General features: G+C 44.0%; 1 protein-coding gene across 1 annotated transcript; it reads right to left on the bottom strand.

The window, feature by feature from the left end:
- Window positions 1-11,393: 11,393 nt before the first annotated feature.
- LOC112548619 (olfactory receptor-like protein OLF1) lies at window positions 11,394-12,396 on the bottom strand. The gene is given in 2 exon segments (XM_025194866.1): window positions 11,394-11,835; window positions 11,837-12,396. Coding segments are annotated over 2 exon segments (1,002 nt in total).
- Window positions 12,397-20,316: the final 7,920 nt, after the last annotated feature.

Here is a 20,316-nt window from a genome sequence, read left to right as displayed (position 1 = left end):
AAACAAAGGCTTTGTTTAATTTGCTTTTTTACATTTTACCTCCTGGTATATGGGAGGAGATGAGTAATCTTCCAATGTATGATTTGAGCTCTGATTTTGTACAATACATAACATATGTGCTTGCTATATTCTGAGCTGAGTACTTGATCAGCTAGATATCCAATCAATAAATATAAGTAATTAAAACTCCATTTTTTCCAATTTTTTAATTTTGGGAGAAAAATGCTTACACTTCAAATTCAATGCTTATTGTGTGCTGTTGATTATGATATAAAAACATTATTAAGGCTGGCATAAATAATTCCTGTATGTTACTGTAGGTACTTCATTCCATCCAAAATAGAATTTGAGCTAAAAGCTCACATAGTGATTGTATCTTTTATAGTGCATTTATAGTTGCATGAAAGTTGTTTTCATTATCATATTGTGGCTTCATCTATCCACCTATCCTTTTGTCTTTGTAATTCCAGTAGCATAAACGAATCTTGCTCTTAGGAAATGGCCTGCAAACTCAAAACCTTAAAATTATTAACATGACAAGTAAAAGGATTATCATAATTTATCACCCTATTTGTCTTTCCAATAATGTTGTCAAGAGCACCATCCATTAATCTTGAAATCTTAGACACATAGGTCCAACTGATATTGAAAAGAAATTTTGTCCGGTGTTTTCCAATCTGCTGTCTCAGCATAAAGCTGTATGTCACATTTGACAGTCTTATGCAAATGTGACTTAATTCTACCTTAGTACTTCCGATAGTACAGCTAATGGGATATTGCTTTTTTCACCAGAAGAAATACATTTTCACAGAAAATGTCCCTTTTTTCAGAAAATATTTTTGTTAAACAGTCCCATTATTTTAGGATTTTCTTCATTATTTTTTGTTAAAAGTCTAATTGCTTATCAGGATGGAAGGAAGGAAGGAAAGGTTTATTATTGGAAATCAGATAGATCTAACCAACCTGATTATGTTTACTCAAATAATGGTTAAAATATTTTTTAAAACTTTTTTAAGAGAGAATTTTATTAAAACTGTTAACATTTCCTTTTGAAATGCACTTAACACTTTACAAAGAAAGCATTAGCAGTCCTGTGAAAAATAACATCTTACTGTAGGAAAAATGTATTTTCTTAGGAAACAGGGCAAAATATAATGCATAAACCTTTTTTTTTTCAAAAAATGGATCATTTTAATTAAAAAGCCTGAAAAAAATGACCTCAATTTCAGATTAGCCTGAGGCTAAGTTTGTTTAGAAATATTGTTCTATTACTCTATTATGGTAATAATTGGCAATATTTACAGTTTGCATTTAAGGATCTCTTTCTATCAAAATATTTTACAACATGAAGTCCCTGATTCAGCCTAATACATGAACATATGTCCTTTTATATTCAGCACTTCAGGGCAGGCATAGCCTTATTCTTAAGTGTAAATCTTGTTGACTTTCACACACAAGAGCTAAGGTACCATCAAACTTATCCCTTCTAATAACCTTGTTAAGTATGTTGGGCTCCTGGACAGAAAAATGGTATAGAAAGGAAGCTTAGTAGAAAAGTTTTGGATTTTATGATTTCATCTTGGCCTAAAAGAGTCTGGAGAAATTTATTTACCTCAAGGCAGGTACAGAAGAAGAGATGTTTTCCCCTCTGAGCTCTTCATTCAGTGATCCCAAGTCAAAAATATGGGTCCTTTAGTCTGTCGTGTCTTCTCACCTATTCTGTGTACTAGAAAGTACACAGTAATGAGACCTGCAGTCTCCTGTTCAGACATCATGATTCTGCTGACACTCTTGATCTGTCTGTCCTTCAGACTCTTTGCAGAAACTAAACTACTTGTTTCATCCTTTATCCAGTGCACCAGGAAGTAAAATGTCCCCTGAAGCCACTGCTAATGAGGATCTGAAATCATTAGGAGAGAAAACAGATAATGATTAATTTAATGTTATTGTTAAAATACTGATGTTAATAGTGGCAAGAACTCCATGGAAGTTTGTTGTGAGAGAAGAACATTTAACTTTAGCAAATTGCTTCAGCCACATTTACGAGCTGAAATGTATCAGTGGGTCATTCTACACCATATGTTTTACTGTCAAAGTGACTAATTAGCTCTGCAGTAAAGTGTCACTGTCTACATGTGCAGTGCTATTAGGCCACAGAAAAACAATGAACTCTGCTGTAGGACACCATAAGTAGTTGGGTGAAGTAATTATGTGTGGAAAAATGCATGTGTAGATCGTGACAGAGCTGGCTGGGGCAGGAGTGTGCTACAGTATGGGGGTTGCCTGCCATCTAGCCGCACACTAAAGCACCCTCATGCCCCATTCAGCCCTCCACAGTACACTGAGCCAGAGGGGACCAGCTCCAGGCTGGAAGGCTGACCCCCAAGGCACCTGCCACTTGGGGCTGCACCATCTCAGCTCAACATGCTGTGATCCCAGATTTTAGGCTTTTAGGCTACATACTGGCTGGGAAGTTATATACAGGGGCTGTGAAGCAGCTCCCTTTCAGAGGGCCATCCTGCAGGAGAAGGAGCCAAGAAGGGTTTGTTTTTTTTTAAATCTCTGAAACAAGTAAGAATTCCCCATGCTGACACGTTCCTTACATCCTCTTCCCTTCCTCCCTGGCAAGCCACCATTGCCCCTGTCTCCAGCTGCTTCAGAAGCTGGGGTGGAGAGAGCTCCAGAGCCACTCCTTCCTGCTCCAACTGGGCTTTTTGCAGTCAGGCTCAGCTGGGCACAATGGCAGCAGTGGGTGAGTTTTCCCTACTGGCACCTCCCCACCCTCCATGTTTCTTGCTACCCTAGGAGGAGATGCTGGGAAGGGGAACCCTCCCACTACTGTTTCTGCCGCTGCTATCTTCATGCTATTTTTTTTTCAAACTTTGGTGTTTTTTACCTTTATGTCCCCATTGTGCATTTTATTACCTAGCTTTTTAGATAACAGCTACCTTTTAGCACTTCCTGACTAAAGATCTCAACTATCTGAACAAGGAAGGTCAGCATCATTGTCTGAATATTACTGTGAAGAAATCACCTCCCCTTCTTTTTGTTCCTCACAGCCCAAGTGACCCCTCTCTCTCTCTTTGCCTTCTTCTTGGTTCAGGCTGATCAGTCAGGTGACCTGGCCAGATTAAATTCCTAGGGGGAAGTGGAGAGTGCTTTCTTCATTCTGGCAAGCATTTTGAAAGCTGCGAGCAAATGCCCCAGGCTGCTTCCAGGTGACTTTCTGTAAGTGCAAACATGGAAACCCACCAGGAGTTAGGAATTATGTGTGGGCTAGTCATGTCTTAAAAGGATCACTGTGTACAAAGCTGTAAAGACTCACATAGCTTATGTTTGCTCAAAGTGTATTCTGACTTCCTCGTTCTACACCCCCCTCTGCGGCTCCAATCAGTAATGCAGTAACAGCTTGCTTGCTGCTCCTAGCCTGGCCAGTGGAGTTTGTCTTTTTATTTTCCCTCAGTTCTACCTGATACTATTTTGGGATGCTTCAGGCTGAAAGAAGCACCCAGAAATATTACTGTGGGTAAAACACCCCCCAGGCCTGCAGGGTCTATATGCCCCAAGCTGTACACAGCCCTACCAGAGACCACTGCCTGGGTGGTGGTAGTGTTAGCCCAGGCTTGTGGGTGCTCTCCAGGAAGCTGGACAGCTGGCTGTAGGTTCCCTGAGGGAGCCTCCCAAAGTGAGGTTTTGGGCCTGGCACAGTGAGGCAGGTGGCTGTGTGTAGTAGCTCCCCCTACTGGACCACCACAATTACAAACATGGAGAAGGATAATTAAGGGAATGAAGTGACTTGCCTAGATCTGCAAAGCACCTCAGTGTCAGATTTAGGAAGAGAAACCATAAATACATCTACATGTTCAACGTAGTACCATGTAAAGGTATTGGCAGCATTTCCGAATCAGCTGTTATATTTACACAATAAAAGGTTATGCTGAGACTAGCTCAAGTCAAAGTATGGCCAACCTTGATATTGAGGAACTTCACCTAGGGTGAGGTTACAGATTAGAGTTAGCAAATGCTAATTCTCAGGCATGTTAGTCTGTGTTAATTTGTGCTAGTGATCAATCACATTTTCAGGGTTAATACACTCTCCAATGTGCGCTGCTGAAACCTGCTGCTAAAAGGCTGGTAAGCAGGGGTATGGCTAAGGGTTACAAGTCAGCTCCACGCCTTCCCTGCTTGCTGGCTCTCTAGCTATAGTATAAACTGGGGAGGAACTGGGGAAGAGCCTGCCCATATTACTTGGATAATCCCCTCCACCTCCAAAATCACCCTACTACCCCTAATCATCCTCCAGATCACCACCTGCATCCCAGATTAATTTCCCACACCCAGTTTTCCCCTTCACACCCAGATCACTGCCCTGCCACCCTCATCAGCCCAAGAGTAGTGAAGGCAGAGGCAAGGGATCAGGATCCCTTCACAATCTTCTCCCAGGCTCCCTGCAGTCTGTGCTGCCCCCATGCCCTGAGCTCCATCCCCTCAGGTCAGATGAGGTGAGCAGTGGAGTCCCCCAGGGCTTGGTCCTTGGGCTTAGACTGTTCAAGTTCTTTATTAGTGACTTGGATGAGGGGGTGAAAAGCACCCTGTTTAAATTCATGGATGACACCAAGATTTGGGGTGAGGTGGGCATGTCAGAAGGGAGGGACAGGATACAGCTGGACATTGACAGGTTAAGGGGTGGGCAAATGAGAATAGGATGGGATTCAATACTGACAAGTGCAGGGTGCTGCACTTGGGCAGTAAGAACCAGCAGCATACCTATAGACTGGGGAACTTTCTTCTTGAAAGCACAGTGGCAGAAAGAGATCTTGGAGTCGTTACTGGTTCCAAGATTAACATGGGCCACCAACGTGAGGACATGGTCAGTAGGGCTAACTGCACCTTGTTGTGCATCTACAGATGCATCACAAGGAGGGCCAAGGAGGTGATCCTCCCCCAGTATGCAACACTGGTCAGGCTGCAGTTGGAGTACTGTGTCCAGTTTTGGGTGCCACACTTCAGGAGGGATGTGGACAGCATTGAGAGGGTCCAAAGGAGGACCAGTCGCATGATCTGGGGACAGCAGGGCAGACCTTATGAGGAGAGGCTACGGGACCTTACCCTGTTCAGTCTTCACAAGAGAAGGCTGAGAGGGGACCTGGTGGCCATCTATAAACTTACTAGAGGAGATCAGTGGGGAATGGGAGAGACATTGTTCCCCTGAGCACCTCCCAGAGTAATAAGGAATTAAGGCCATAAATTGTTAGAGAGTAGGTTCAAACTAGACATTAGAAGGCACTACTTCACAGTCAGGGTGGCTAGGATCTGGAACCAACTTCCAAGGGAAGTAGTGCTGGCTCCTACCTCGGGGGTCTTTAAGAGGAGGCTTGACGATTACCTAGCTGGGATCATTTGAGCACAGTTTTTGCTCCTGCCCAGGGCAGGTGGTCGGACTAGAAGATCTGCAAGGTCCTTTCTGACCCTACATCTATGAATCTATGAACTTGGGAGCTGGGAGGGCACTTGCTGGGCAGAGGAGCAAGGAGCCTAGCAGCTCCACACTCCCCCTGCCCCACCTCTTCTACCCTCCAATCCTGCTCTCCCTCACCCCTTCCACTTCCCCTTCCCCCCTTCCCCCGCTTTCCAACTCCTCTTCACCCTTTTTCCTTCCCTCAACACTCATCCCAACCCACACACCTATTACCCAGCTGTTCCCAGCTGTCAGTCCAGGGCTATAAAATGGCAGCAGTGGAAGATTGCAGATTGATGGTTTTATCTCAGGTGAACACCTAGGTTGCTTGCAGATGTTTTAAAAACAAAAAAACAAAAACCAGCACTTTACTTTAAACATAGTGTGTTCCGACACTGAGCCCTTGTGCATGCCCAGTAAAGGCAGTGCCTCAGTTGGACCCAGCTTGTCCAGCATCTGTAAAGAGGCTTTTTCGGTGCTTTTATCCAATAGCTGATTGAATTGGCTTTAGCCAAAAAGCCCCACTGAAGCATCCAGTCTATACAGGCACTGCAGATGTAACACTTTGCTTCTTCCAGTAATTTTTTTGTTTGTTTGTTTTTGTTTTTTAAGATCTGCAGGCAGCCCTAGAAGTTAATTTAACTCAAGCTAGATAGCGCAAAGCTCAAAGATAATCCTGGCCTGAAGTGGCGTAAGTTTAAGACTCCTAAAGATTCTGCATCTTTTCTAAGCACCTTATTTCACAGCTCTCTCGTTCTAACAGCTAAGAAGTTTTTTTCTGATATCTAAACTAAACCTACTTTGCTGCAACCTCCAGCCACTAAGACATGTCCTTCTCTCTATGTTACCCCAAAATCTTAAATTGGGGAACTAATGGGTGGTTGAGAGAGAGAATGGTTGAGAGATAGGAATTTGCACTCCGCTGTTGTAGGTTTATTTAGCAGATAACACACATCCTTATACTAAGAAAATGTACTAGTTGCTTTGGAAATGAGTCTTGCTCCCTAACCTGTTGATCAGACAGTTTGGGGTCACACTGGGACATTCAGGGGCATAGTCTTTGTAGTCCATCAGTCTAGTAGTCCAATGACTCTTTGTTCCCAAACTTAATACCGTTTGTTAGGTGTATATTCATTATTTCTACTATTACTATTATTACAACTACTGGCTATTTACAGGATATTTATGTAATTAAGTTTTCACTGTTGGGGGTTTTTCTAAAACCTTATTTACAGAAACACACCCACAGAAGCATATCTTTCGTATCACACTATCTATCCGCACATCTTCACGCTGTCCTTGACAAACTCTATGTTTTGACAAAACTTGCAGCTGCTTGCTCAAGTTTAACTAGAAAGTAACTTTTTAGCAAACTCATTTGCTATGTAATGCCCTGAAGGAATCAACCATATTATTTTTTATGGTTACATCCACACCAAGAGAGAAGAAGTGTTCTTCCTTTTCTTTATGATAGCCCTTCAGATATCTGAAGATTACTTTCATGTCCCCCTCTTCACCTTTTCTACACACTGAAAATGCCTATTTCTGTCAACCTCTTCCCCTATGCCTTGCTTTCTGAGTCCTTCAACATTTTTATCAGTTTTCACCCACCTTGACCCGCTTTCACTTCTCCATGGACTTTTCAAAATATGACACCCAAAACTGCACACAATGCTATAAGGCCTAACCAGTGCCAAGTAAAGAGATATTATGTTCTCTCTTGCCCCATACATGACTTAAAATGCTGTATAGACAGTGAAAAGTGGATATTTGGATATTAGGAAGGGAACAGAATGGCACCCCTTGCGTAGAGCAAATTCCATAATGATTTCTTCCCTGAGTATTTCAGGAATCCAGATATGGATGCTTCAGATCTGTTTTTTCTCCCCTTCTTATTTGTACACTTGGAGAAACTCTGATATTCCAGACTGGTGCCTATGCTTTTGTTGTCTGTGTTAGTAAAATATATGTGGTATGTTCAAGACTAACACCAAAAGGTCTCTCCTGATTCAGCATACATAAGTGTTTGCGACCAATTGTGACATCTCCCTTGACAATTCTGCCAATGAGGACTTGAAAGTACTCGGATTTTTAGATTGGATTAAAATTTCAGTAATATCTTTTTATATCAAGGTCAAAATGGTCTGAATTTTGTGATTACATTTTTAATCAAGTTTTGCTTCCCTTCATTCTGTAGGCAACTAGACCAAAGTGTTCACTGGGGTTAGGTGCCTAACTGCCAGTGAAATCAGTGGAAATTAAATAACTCTTAGACTTTGGGGCTTAGGGTGCTGTTTCCAGGTTACATTTAAAACATTTTAAAATCTGTGGAATGTTGTGTCCTCATAAAGTTAGAGTGGTTTTAGAGCAGTCGCTAGTTAAGGTTTAATGCTGTCTCAGACCTGAACAACTGTGACTTGCCACCAGAAGGCCTGGTGAGCAGTGGCCAAGACTCTATTCATCCTCTGGGGTGGGCAAAGAGGAGGAAAGGTGCCTTGTAGTTCCACCAGAGAAATAGGATTTTTTAATTTATTTTATTTTAATTTATTGTATGTATTTACTTAATTATTTACTTAATTAAATATTATTTACTTAAAGCTATTTACTTAATTAAAAATACAAATGTATTTTATTTATTTACTTAATTATTTATTAAGTAGGAGTGGGAAGGTTTGGGAATGGCTTCACTCTGCCGCCAGCAGGAGTTGTGAGTGGGAAGGGCAGAAGTCTTGAAAAAACTGTTTGAAGTGAACAGGCACAAAGAGATATAATGAGAGAGGGTTAAAAAATGAATAAATAAAAAATCTAAGATTTGCACATGTTTTAGTAAATTGGGGTTGGATCAGGATGGAGTTGGGTTAATACTCACACCAGGGCAGAGCCAAGACCAAGTAGGCTCACTGCATGGGTTGGCTGAGGGGGTGCTGAAAGCTATTTCAAATAAATAACGGATCAGTTCAAATGAATACTGGGGAGGAGGAGAAGCTGAGCCATGGTGCAGTGACCGGCAGTGGTGGGGAGAGGCAGGGTGGGTAGAGATGGAGAGGGTTTTCAGTGCTAAGAGCCAATAGTCCATGCTCATTCACAGTGAATTGGCTTTTTAATTACTCCTCTGGCACCAACAGCTCACCAGCTGTATGCACACTGGTGTGCTAGTAAAGTAATGAGCTGCCCCTCGGTGCACAGAGTGGTCAGGGTGTGCTGAGATCACACCCCCAGGGAAATCTGGGGTGTTGGCTTGGGGCAATAGAGTTCAGGAGGGTTGAAAGTTTGCCCATGCACCAAAAGCATGGGAAGGTCTGGGAATGGTGCATCCTAGGATGGTGGTGGTGGGGGAGAGAGAATAGGATAATAGGAATTGGATTTTTATATCTCCAAGAAAGCTTTAAAAATCAGAAACCTTAGAGATAGTTGCTACCACAATAGAAAATGGGGATAGAGAGAGAGAATAAGGGGTTTTATTTTCATTTACACTAAGAATACATTTAAGCTAAAAAAAAAAAAAATTAAATAGGCCTCAGGGTAAATGATATGCAGGTCCAATTTTGTCTGAGAAAGCAAGGCAGTGTGTTTCTTGGAAGAGTTATTAAGTGAGGTTCCCTCAGGGGTCTGTCTTGGGTCCTGTATTGTTTAACATCATTAATGATACATGCAATGAGACTGAGTGCAAATTTTACAGATTTGTGGATGACACCAAGTTTGGTGGATTGCAGACACTCTGTATGGCAGGGCTAGGATCAAAAATGACCTGGATAAACTTGAGAAATGGTCTGAAATTAATGAGATGAAATTCAACAAGGACAAGTACAAACAGCTTTTTCTATGAGGATGATGCAGCCAATGTGCAGCATTCAACTTTAGCTCTCCAGGAATGTCCTCAGTGCCTTGTTCTGCCCCAACCCCCATGCCCCTAGATACACTACTTCAGGGTTCCCTGACCATTTTCACCACACGGCACACTTACATGGCCTCTCCCACCCCATGGCACACTGGCCAAATGCGGGGTGAGGGGGTGGTGAGCAGCCAAGCGTGGAGTGAGTGGGGGGGTGCGTGTGACGGTGTTTTGGGCTGGAGCCACGCTCCCCATCTGTCTGTCTGCAGCAGCACCAGGTGGGGGGTGTGGCTCCAGCCCAAAATACTGTGGCACACCTGGACATGCCTGACAGCATGCCAGTGCGCCACGGCACACTGACTGGAAAACGCTGCACTACTTGAAAAGGAGGTGCACCACCCATGGCAAAAATCCCAAGAGGGATGTTGTTCTGCTTGACCTCTCTTCCTCAGCTCCTACGACTGGGCTACACCTGCCATAGCAAAGACTTCTGGAGGTAATGGGGTGGGTGTCACATTTTTGTGCCCCCTGCCACAGCTGAAGTGCAGTGAGCTTGTTTCTTAGCTGCAGAAGCAGCTGCTACCAGAGCGTGGAGAAAGTGGGGCTGGTAAAACCTCCTTCCACACAGCCCGGTTTCTCCAGCGGATAGTACTTGTCCCAGGTTGCTAAAGATGCTCACTATACCTCTATCTCCATCCCTGGATATTTTCAAGAACAGCTTGTGCGGGCTGGGAGCGGTCCGAGGCCCTCGGGGGCTTTTTTCCGTGCGGAGGGCTGTGGCCAGCAGCCCGGACACGCCGGGTTGGGGAAGGCAGGCGGTACGCTAGAATTAGGCACGGACACTTAGTGGTTGATTTAAGATTATTTTACTTACACCGAAGATGGTCGCGGTGCAGGCAGGAAAACTTGCTTGAGTTGCAGTTACAAAACAAAACAAAACTTGAACATGCAGAACATGAGGGTACGTCGCAATGGGGTTTCGGCGACGGGAAGATAAACCTGCAGGTCTCGACCCCAGGTAGAGCTCTGGATTCACTCACACGAAGTTTGCTAGGCTCCGTGGAACTTGCGCACAGGGAAGGGTACGTCGAGGGATCAGGCGGTGACGGGGAGAGGCGAGAGGTTGATCAGACCCCTATAGCCTTCTTGAGATACACGCTGGGTCCGATAGGCTCCGCAGCGCTTAGAGATCTTCACGAGATGTGAAGTTCTCTTCCTCCTGATAGTCGTGGACTCCTCCAACTTGGGCGGAAATCGCTCAAGCCTCTTATACGGCTAGCAGGCCAATCACTAGCCGCCACGTGGGAATAATTTAGAACTGGCCAATAGTGGGACACAAATTTGAATACGAATGGCGGGAACTCCTTGCACCGTGCATTTCTCTTTTGCAACCTAGAAATGCACCCTGCAAAGAAAGCTACAAGTGGCGGGAAATAATTCAGCAGTGCCGAAGTGCACACAAACAAAAATCACACCCTTGGGTTGTGACACAGCTTAGAAAGAAACTTAACTGAGATGGTTCAGTAAGGGGAGGTTGGACTACATGACTTCATGAGGTCCCTTCTAGCCTTATTTTCCCTTCACCCTATGATCCCAAGAATGAAGGAAGGAAGAAAAGACAGAAGGAGAAGGGTGAGATGGTAGCAAAATTATGTGAAACATTGTGGCCTCCTTTAAATTAAATCGAGTTTTCTATTGCAGATATAATTATCCCAACTTTTCAGACATTTACATACAATAAGTCAGATATCCATTTGCTATGATTTACATTTCACAATCTCTTCTGACACAGACTTAGTTTTCACCATTGTTCCCCAACCTTGAAACGCAATCACTGAGATGGAGCAAATATTGCATTTTCTTATTAGCAGTGGCTGATAAATGAGAATTTTCAAAGAGCCCAATGGAGGTAAATCAAATGATCAAAACCCACTGCATTCCCCACTCTAAATAAACAATGCATTGGCACATCCTCTTGTATGTGTGGTAAGGGCTCTCATTCTTATCATGAAGGATCAAGTCACCTTTACGTATCCTAAGCCCATCTTGCTTTCTTCTGGAGTAGTACAAAGGGTAACCTATAGTTTGCCAGTCTGACTCGGACTACCAGGCCATCTTCTTCCTGTGAACCTTAAAAAAAATGGCAAATGCTTTCTGGGTTCTTACAAAATCTACGTATTTCCTGACAGCTTTCCTTATGGACTCCTTGACATCTTTGTTTCTCAGGCGGTAAACGAGGGGATTGAGTAGGGGAGTCAAGACAGTGTAGAAGACAGAGAACACCTTGTTGAGGTCTCGCATTGTGTTGGATTTTGGTAGCAGGTACACAATAATTAGAGTCCCATAGAAAACTGTCACCATGATGAGGTGAGAGGAGCAGGTGGAAAATGCTTTTTGCCTTCCTGTGGTGGAAGGAATTTTGAATATGGTGGTGATAATATAAACATAGGATATTACTGTTAATAGAGAAGGAGGGAAAGTGCAAAGAGAACAAATAATGGACATGGCAAGTTCCATCTCAAGGGTGTTACTGCAAGCAAGCGAGCAATTGTGGGAAATCACAAAAGAAATGGTTGATTTCACTATAGCTACAGAAAGTTAGTTGTGACATGAAAAACACTACAATAGTATTAGCCAGACCGCCACTTATATAAAAGCCAATTGTTAGCCATAGGCAAAGCCTCCTATTCATAATCGATGCATAGTGCAGTGGTTTACATACTGCTAAATAGCGATCATAAGACATTGCTGTGAGAAGATAACATTCAGAACCTGCCAGGATCCCAAAAAAATAATACTGAATGAGGCATCCCCTAACGGATATGGTCCTATCCTCAGTCAGGAAGCTAGCAAGCACCCTGGGCAGGATTGTGGAGATGTAGCAGGTTTCCAAGCAGGACAAGTTCCCAAGGAAGAAATACATGGGAGTCTGAAGGCATCGATCAGTCCCAATCAGCACAACAATGAGGATGTTCCCAAACATGGTCATGATATAGATCATGAGAAACAGCAGAAAGAGTGGAACTTGCAGTCCAGGGAGATTCCCAAATCCCATGAGAATGAATTCTGTAATGACTGTTTTATTTCCCAGCTCTGTGGTTTCCATGTTATTTACTTGGGAGACAAAAAAAGAAAAAAAATATGCTGTATTATTTGTAGAAGATAGACCTATTTTTATATAGTAGCCTCTGTTTAATTTCCCAGTTTTCCATGATTGATCACAAACACTTAATTTATAGATCTAATGGCTGGGTCAAGAGCATACATTTGGAAGATATGCTTCTATTAAGTCCTGTCTTTTTGTAAAATCACAAGTCATGAAATAAGAAGAGAAAGAAAGGATAATCATTCCACTCTGATATTACTTGTATTTCCTCTCTGTGCTTCAGTTTCTGTTCCTTAAGGTGATTTTGGGTAATGGATTTTTTTAAAGATATAGGTTCTAAGATGGGATCTGAAGCAGTTGAGAGGCTTCTGGGTTTCGTGAATGAGGACAAGGCAGGTTTTGGAAGAAGGCAAAGGGGATGAGAAAAAGTGAGAAGAAGTATAAAACATGAAAACTGTTAAAATAAATGTGAAGATTAGGGCAGAGGATGAAGAAAAGGCTTATGAGTAAGGATAAGGAACCTAGTTTAGAAGACAGGGATGCTTGAAAATGAGAGATTCAGAGATGATTTTTGAAATGTTGTTTTGGAGAGATTTGGGCAAGAAAGCCCTTTGAAAGAAGCATAACAAGTCATAAGATAAAGCTTAGAATAAAACAAAGTAAGTAACAGAAACAAACAAAGAGTTTGGTAATTTAATCTTGAGTATCATGACGATCATCACAGTTTGTAGCTGAGTTGGAGCATTGTAACTGTGATGGTCTAGGTAATATGGAAGAAACAAGTGTATGTTTGGGGAGGCATGATGATAATGTGTTTTATTTGACCAACTGTAAAGTTGCAAAAGAAGTTCAAAAAGATTTGGGACTTCCTGAAGTCTTTCTTCAAATGTCCTTTCTTAGCCCAACCCTGAGGAAAGAGACTTTGTGTCTGGAGCTTTTGTGGGACACCTTTTCTCCTGCAGTGAGCCTTCAGTCCCATTTTATCTTAACCCTGGCACAATTTATAGGCAAAAACAATCTCTTAGGTAGGCATTGTTCCAGACAATTCAAGTGAATATCACTCTAAAAATAGAGGATTTTATACTATCAGGGTAGACAGAAAGAATGCCTTATAGGGTCTACATTTTTTAACTATCAGGAGTTTGAAAGGTGCACTTACTTTACAACTCACGTTGTACAAGGTGGAAATCTGTAACATAATCTCTTTTACCAGTATCCCAGAGGCTAGAAGGTAGATTCCCTTTAATCTTCATAGAGATCATATCTCTCAGTGAATAGCATACATTTCCCAAAAAGATTCTGTACTATGGTCAGTCACTGAAGCTCCTTTATTTCTTCTTGTAGCTCTTACTGCAAGGTGTGCCTTCTCCTTTGCATTGCAGATTATTCTCTGAGGATGGTTAACTTTGCCTTGGAATTCTGCTAACGGGAATTTGTTAAGGGAATGCAAATGATATAGTCTCTGATTTTTTAGAGGGCCCTAAGGGAGTTTGGCATCAGTATGATGTGGGTTCCTAAATTCTCTAGGCTCCTGCATAACATAGTTTATATATATATATATATATATATATTAGGCAAAACTAGAAAAAAAACAAAGTGAGTAGAGTAAAACTTTTGTCAGAGGGAAACTTCTCATCTCAAAAGGTTTTTATTTTACAGAATGAGGGGGCTGGATTGTTTTGGAACTGTGAAATAATATTTATTATGTGGGGTAAGGGAAGACAAAAAATACCCCCCCCCCCCCAAAAAACAAACAAACAAACCAACAACCCACAACAAAAACCCAACCCTCACCCCCAAGATTTAGATCTCTCATTTGGTATTTACTGGGCATGTGTACATGTGCATGTAAGTGTGACTAAATTTAATGCACATTAAGTGATTTTTGGCAAGTGTGTACCTGGGCACAGACTTTGTACTAAAGATAATCCCAAGTCCCAGAAGCCCTGCCATGTGCCCCTGTGGCCACCGGGGAGAGGGAGTGGGTCTCCAGTCTGTGCCTACATAGCTGCCAGTGCTTAGCAACCATGTTGAAGACAGAGCCAGCTGCCAGCACTTGGCAACCATCTGGGAAACTGATCCCTGGCCAGCCCCTTCCCTGCCCAGGAGCCACATGCCCAGTACAGGGACAGCATTCAGCAGCTCCCTCCTTTACCCACCCTGCTTCCCTGCATCAGGGCTTTTCCAGTCCTTGTCCCTGCCCTTGGCCCTGCCAGTGATGCCCAGTGCTCCATGCTCCTTCTGGCCATGGTGCTGGCCCTGCTGGCCCCAGCAGCCCCCCAGTGCCCCCAGGCCCAAGGACAACTGTGCACCCACCAGCGGGGGCCAGGGCAATGGCTGTGGGAGGCCATTCCTGACCCCCTTCTCCTGCACTTCCCATGCCAGCCTGCCTGCCCTGCCTCCCACATACCTACCCCCTGCCCACTCCCAGCACCACTCAGGACACACACGTGGATGAAACAAAAAAAACTTTATTAGCCTCACCAATGTTCCCTCTAAGGAGTAGTGGTCCATGAGTGTGCCACTTCAGTCCATGAGTGTGTCGCTTCAGTCTGTGAGCACATTGCTTCAGTCCTGCCTTCCCCTTCTGGCACGGTGTGGTCCGCCGGTAAGTGTCCAAGTGGGAGCGGGCAAGGTTTGGCCGCCAGATGAAGGTAAGCTCTTCACTCCTCATGCAGGGCAGGCAGCAGCTCCTCCCTGAAGTAAGGCAGGGGCGGGGATGGGGACAGGGCTGGGGGCTAGGGCTGGTGCAGGCTCTGCTGGCTCCCAGGAACTGCTCTGTGGGCTCCACCAGCTCCGGAGAACTTCTCCACTCCCCATCCCTGATGCCATGTGCCTCTTCACTCGCGGAGGTGATGCAGGCGAGCGGAGCAGTTCCCCAGACCCTGTGGAGCCGGTCCCTGGAGCCGTTGGAGCCCCCGCCGGACCCCAGCCCCTGCCCCCACCCCCATCTCTGTCTCTGTTCCTGCCCCTGTATCACCTCAAGGAGGAGCCACTGCCTGCCCTGCATGAGGAGCTTACCACCAGTAAGTGTCCCATGCCAGCCTTGGTGCCTCTGCTGTACTCCGCACCCAGCTTCTCTCTGGGTTGGTGCACAGCCATAAAAAGGTGGTGCGTGGCAAGATTTTTACTTGTGCATGGCCACACATGCACGTACCTTAGAGGGAACACTGACCCTCACAACACCCACCCCCATTCTTTCCCCTACCTCCTCAATCAACAGAGCCCCTCCACCACCCTCCCCACCTACCAACAATAACAAAACCCACTTACAAGGGGAAAACTATACAAGGGGAAAGTTATTTACAATATTTTGGGTCTTCAAGTCCAGAATGGGGGGTTGTGGGGGAGTGGCTTGGGGGGCAGGGCCCTGGGACCGGTACACAGCATCCCAGACCCTGGATGTTCCCTGGAGCTGGGCTCAGGATGGCCCCCTAGTAGCAGGGCAGACCCATCACTAAAGTTAGTGCTGGGTGGTGTCTACACATGAGTTAATGCACATTAACTAGAATCATAGAAAGTTAGGGTTGGATTTGCAGGTATCAGATTTAGCCACGATTAGCCTAAGTTAATGCAGATTCAGAGTACACTTATGTAGAAGCATGCCTGTAATGTGCATTAACTTAGACTAATGTGCATTAACACATCTCATGCAGACATTCCCATTGTTTCTCTCACTGGTGAAGGCTGCTGTGGCTGGCTGGGAGCCACTGGTGTGGGACTGGTGGCCAGAGGCTGTCTGTAGGTGGCCCAGAACCCGGAGTCACTGCAGCGTTTTAAGGGCCAGGCTGGGGCAGGCAAAGAGCTGCCCCAATCCTGGGGCTGGAGAAGCTCCAAGTCCTGTGTCCTTGGGGCTAACCTGGGGGTCCCCGGTGGTGGGAATGACTGGGAGCAAATTTGCTCCAGGTTGGCAGGTACACATGTGCTACTGTTCAGTAACTACTCCATGGTTAATTTGCTACCCACATTTTCAGGTAGTGAATTAACTGCAGAATAAACTAATTGACTGCACTATAAGTATCTGCACATGCAGATGATCATGCTTTACTGTGCAGTCAATGGGTGTGCCTGCACATGCAGGCATGTGCTCTTGCAGCAGCTCAAATAGCAGTGGCACAAATTTGTGCCAGAGATTTGTGCCTCAGCACAGATGCTTGAACATGAACTTTGGTGTGGGACAAATTGCACCACTTGGGGCAAACTGACCCTACCCAGCTCGCCTGGATCTTAAGCTCTGTGTATCCAAAATAGCAATATACTGGCATAGATGTACATTAAAATAATAATAATATATATGGAGAAAAAAAGCATTTGCTATCTATTCTTCATGCCTCATTATGGTGACTTCGTTCTTTGTTCCAATACTGATTTATCTATGGGGTACCAGAAAACAATTCACAGAACAGTCTTAGCAAGTTGTCTTCTGCCTTCTTTACCATCCTGATACCCACTATGAACCCTGTCATCTACAGTCTTAGGAACAGGGACATGAAGGATGCCTTGAAGAAAGCACTGTGTAAACTTCTGGAGTCTTAAAAGGACTTAATTCATTTTACAGATAATAGTTTCAGGTGACACCAAAATGGAGACAAATGGCACTAATTTACTGTCAGACACCATTGTCATTTTGACTAATCCTTGATTAGCACCTGAGAAAGTCTATGAAAAGCTTGTGAAATCCATCCAAGGTTCAAGATCTCCATACACAGAAATAATAGGTATTCTGCTGTACACATTGCACTGTGTTATTGGTATGTTGGATGAGGATGTACAGTTAGCTACTGCCTAAACTTGGCAAAGTAAAAACATTAATTCTGTGTTTATGCCACATATTTAATATATCCCTTTTTTATCCTGAACCTTTCTCTTATTCACTGCCTGAAAACCTGGGTAAAAGAGTTAAAGTTAGCTGGCAATGCATCACAGGCTTCTGTACATTATCCTCTGGACAAAGTTACTGATGTATTGTGATTGCATGTCAACCAGAGTAGCAGTTTATTGAGCAGACATGAGGAAAGAATGACTCTGTGTAGCATTTTACATGGCAAATTCTATCCCTCAGAATTGTGATTTGTCTACTACCTGAACACAGTCTGAATGCAGCCCTTTGTTGAGGTACAGAGAAGCATATTGACTAGGTCAGGTTATTACTTTGAGATATTGGGACAGGTAATCGGCATTCAAAGGGATTACAGATCCTTCAGTTTTAGGCTGCCCAATTGTCACTGTGAGGATCTGTAGCAATGTAGCATAGGACATGACAGAGAACCACAGGGGAGAGGTGAGACTTATAAGCATTTTAGAGAGAACAGACAAAAGAAATGAATGATGAACTGGTAGCGTGTGCCAGACTTCTCTCTGCCTGTAGGGAACATAATTAGGGGCAATGGCATCAACCCACAACAGAAGAAATGAAGGTTGTGGATTAGGAAGTACTTTTTGACTATAAGGGCACATCTACGCGTGATCACGAGCTACATTGCCAATAGCAACACACTTCCTTAATATAGTGCGCTGCTACAGTGACATAGCAGCAAAATGTAACCATGCGCCACACACATAGTGCAGTAACTGCCCATGTTGTGCCGTGCTTTAGTACTTCCAAAAGGAAGTACTAAAGCATGGTGCTACAGCAATGTCACCATATGGCAATGTGTAGACATAGCGTGACAGTAGTTAAGCACTGGAAGAGGCTACCTAGAGAAACTGTGGAATCTCCATACCTGGAAATTTTTAAAAACTGGTCATACAGACACTTGGCTTAAATGGTTTAGTCAAGGATCATCCTGCCTTGAGCAGGGAGCTGAACTACTTGCATTTCTGAGGTCGTTCTAGCCCTATTTTCCTATGATCCTGTTAACATTTCTACTTCAGCATAAGCCTGTTTTTTAGCCAATACAACTTTTTCTTTCTGTTTCATTCTCCAATTGAAATTTACATAAAAGGAGGTAAAGTCATTAGTGGCAATCTTCCTGTTACATCCGTAATAGTCCATTTGATTTAAAGCAATATGTCCAGTTTTACATGGGAATTATACCTAATATTTTCTCTCTCAACATCCTCTAGAATCTATGGACCTGGCTACTGCTGCAACAACAAGATGAGGCTGCTGCTGGACTGTGCTGCAGACACCTTGGGAGGACCACCTATCTGGCACCACCACTTAGTTGGTTCCTGGGGCTGCTGTCCTGCTTTCCCACCCCAAATTATGATACTGACTGTGTCTATCCCCCTCTCCATGCCATCCCTAAGATGTCTCCTGCCAGCTCAGGGGCTGCAGTCACACTACCTTCCCATCCCCACCATGGTTGGACCTCAGTTCCTGCTTTCTGGATGCTGCAGGGGACCCAGGCAGTCAGGGCCACTGACATCTTCTATGTCCGATGTGAACACCAAGTAGTGCCTGATGGAGCATTGCAATGTGGAGGTAGCTGTGGCATGGATCAAGATGGAGGGAGGCACATAAGCCAGCGGGGAGGAGGTATATCTGCCTCTGCCACGGCAAGCACATCTGCAACACTGTGCCTTTTCAAAATTGCATATCTGCTTATGACTGGAAATCATAACATATCCAGTCAATGACTAAACTGATTAACATGTTGTCATCTTCATTTGAACAGGCCGGGACATTATAGATTTGTAGAGTCAGAAGGGACCTCAGTGGGCGATCTTGTCCAACCCCCTGTCCCTGGCAGGCAAGAAAAGTGTGACCAACCCTGGGGTTATGTGATCCCAGCCAGGTGCCTGCCCAGTCTCCTCCTGAAGAGCCCCAAGGGGTGAGCACCACCTCCCTTGGGAGCCCATTCCAGATTCTAGCATTATTTTACCATTAGGACTATTGGGTCTAATGGGGGGAGGGTGTTAACAGCAATGATGATACAGACCATTTATGAGAGACGAGGGTCTTTTCAGGATATCTGTTACTGGAGAAAGATGCTGGGCAAGCTTTTGGGTACAAAGTGCCATTCTCTCAGTCTGAAGGACCTGGCCGTTCTGTACTTGAAAGCTTGCCCAACACCTCTCCCAAATATACAGTTTCTGTAATACAAGATATCAAAGCAGGTAAAACCAGGACCCATGCTAATCTGTGCCCTGGTGTGAAGCAATGGATTTACACAGGTTCTAGCAAGGGGGCGCAGGGTGGCAGGATCCCAGGGAATTCTTGTGATGACCTATACTTTTGGAGGTACTAAATCACAGCTCAGTAACAACTTGTACTGCAGTGTATGTGTGGCGCATGGTTATTTTTAGAAGTTAATTCACCGTAACGATGTGCTATAACGGGGAAGTGTATTGCTATGGCGATGTACCTGGCAGTCACCTGTAGACACCCACAGATGCTATGTCACTGTAGCATGTTGTTATGGCCTTGTAGTGTCATGTGCAGACATGCTCCTTTTGTTGCACCACTGATGTGGCCTGGCCACAGGTAGGGATGTCTATTTGCTCACCAGTTGTGCTATTATTAAAAAAAAAAATGGCACACAAATACAACACTGTTTTTACTTACCACTGTCTGTTTTTACCAAAACCATCCGTGCTTTGCCTCATGAGAGTTACCTATCATATTGTTCTTTGGTTCTTTGCTGTCTTTTCCTGGCTAATTCATATCAACCATGTTTTAGTAATGATAACTGGTATACTAGGTTCAGTAGCATCAACGTCTGTTCCCTGATTTTAGAGCTTGAATTTCAATTTCACATAGATGTTACTGGATGAGGGCATGTCATTAGGAATGTGACAGCTGTGTACACACTTTGCTTAAGCTGAATGTGACCTGTTTGGAGAAACAAACAAACAAATCCAAAGGAAAATCCTCATTTATTTTCAGAAGGCATTAGTTTGCAGACATCTGCTTAATAGACATCTTTTGTTGTTGTGTGGTTTTCTTGGAATTTATGTCAAGCATGTCTTTAGCTC

Source organism: Alligator sinensis, unplaced genomic scaffold (assembly GCF_000455745.1).
Source record: "Alligator sinensis unplaced genomic scaffold, ASM45574v1 scaffold799_1, whole genome shotgun sequence".
Taxonomy (NCBI): Eukaryota; Metazoa; Chordata; order Crocodylia; family Alligatoridae; genus Alligator; species Alligator sinensis.
The sequence above is the reverse complement of the archived record's forward strand: the minus strand, read 5'-3'. Positions and strand labels throughout refer to the sequence as shown.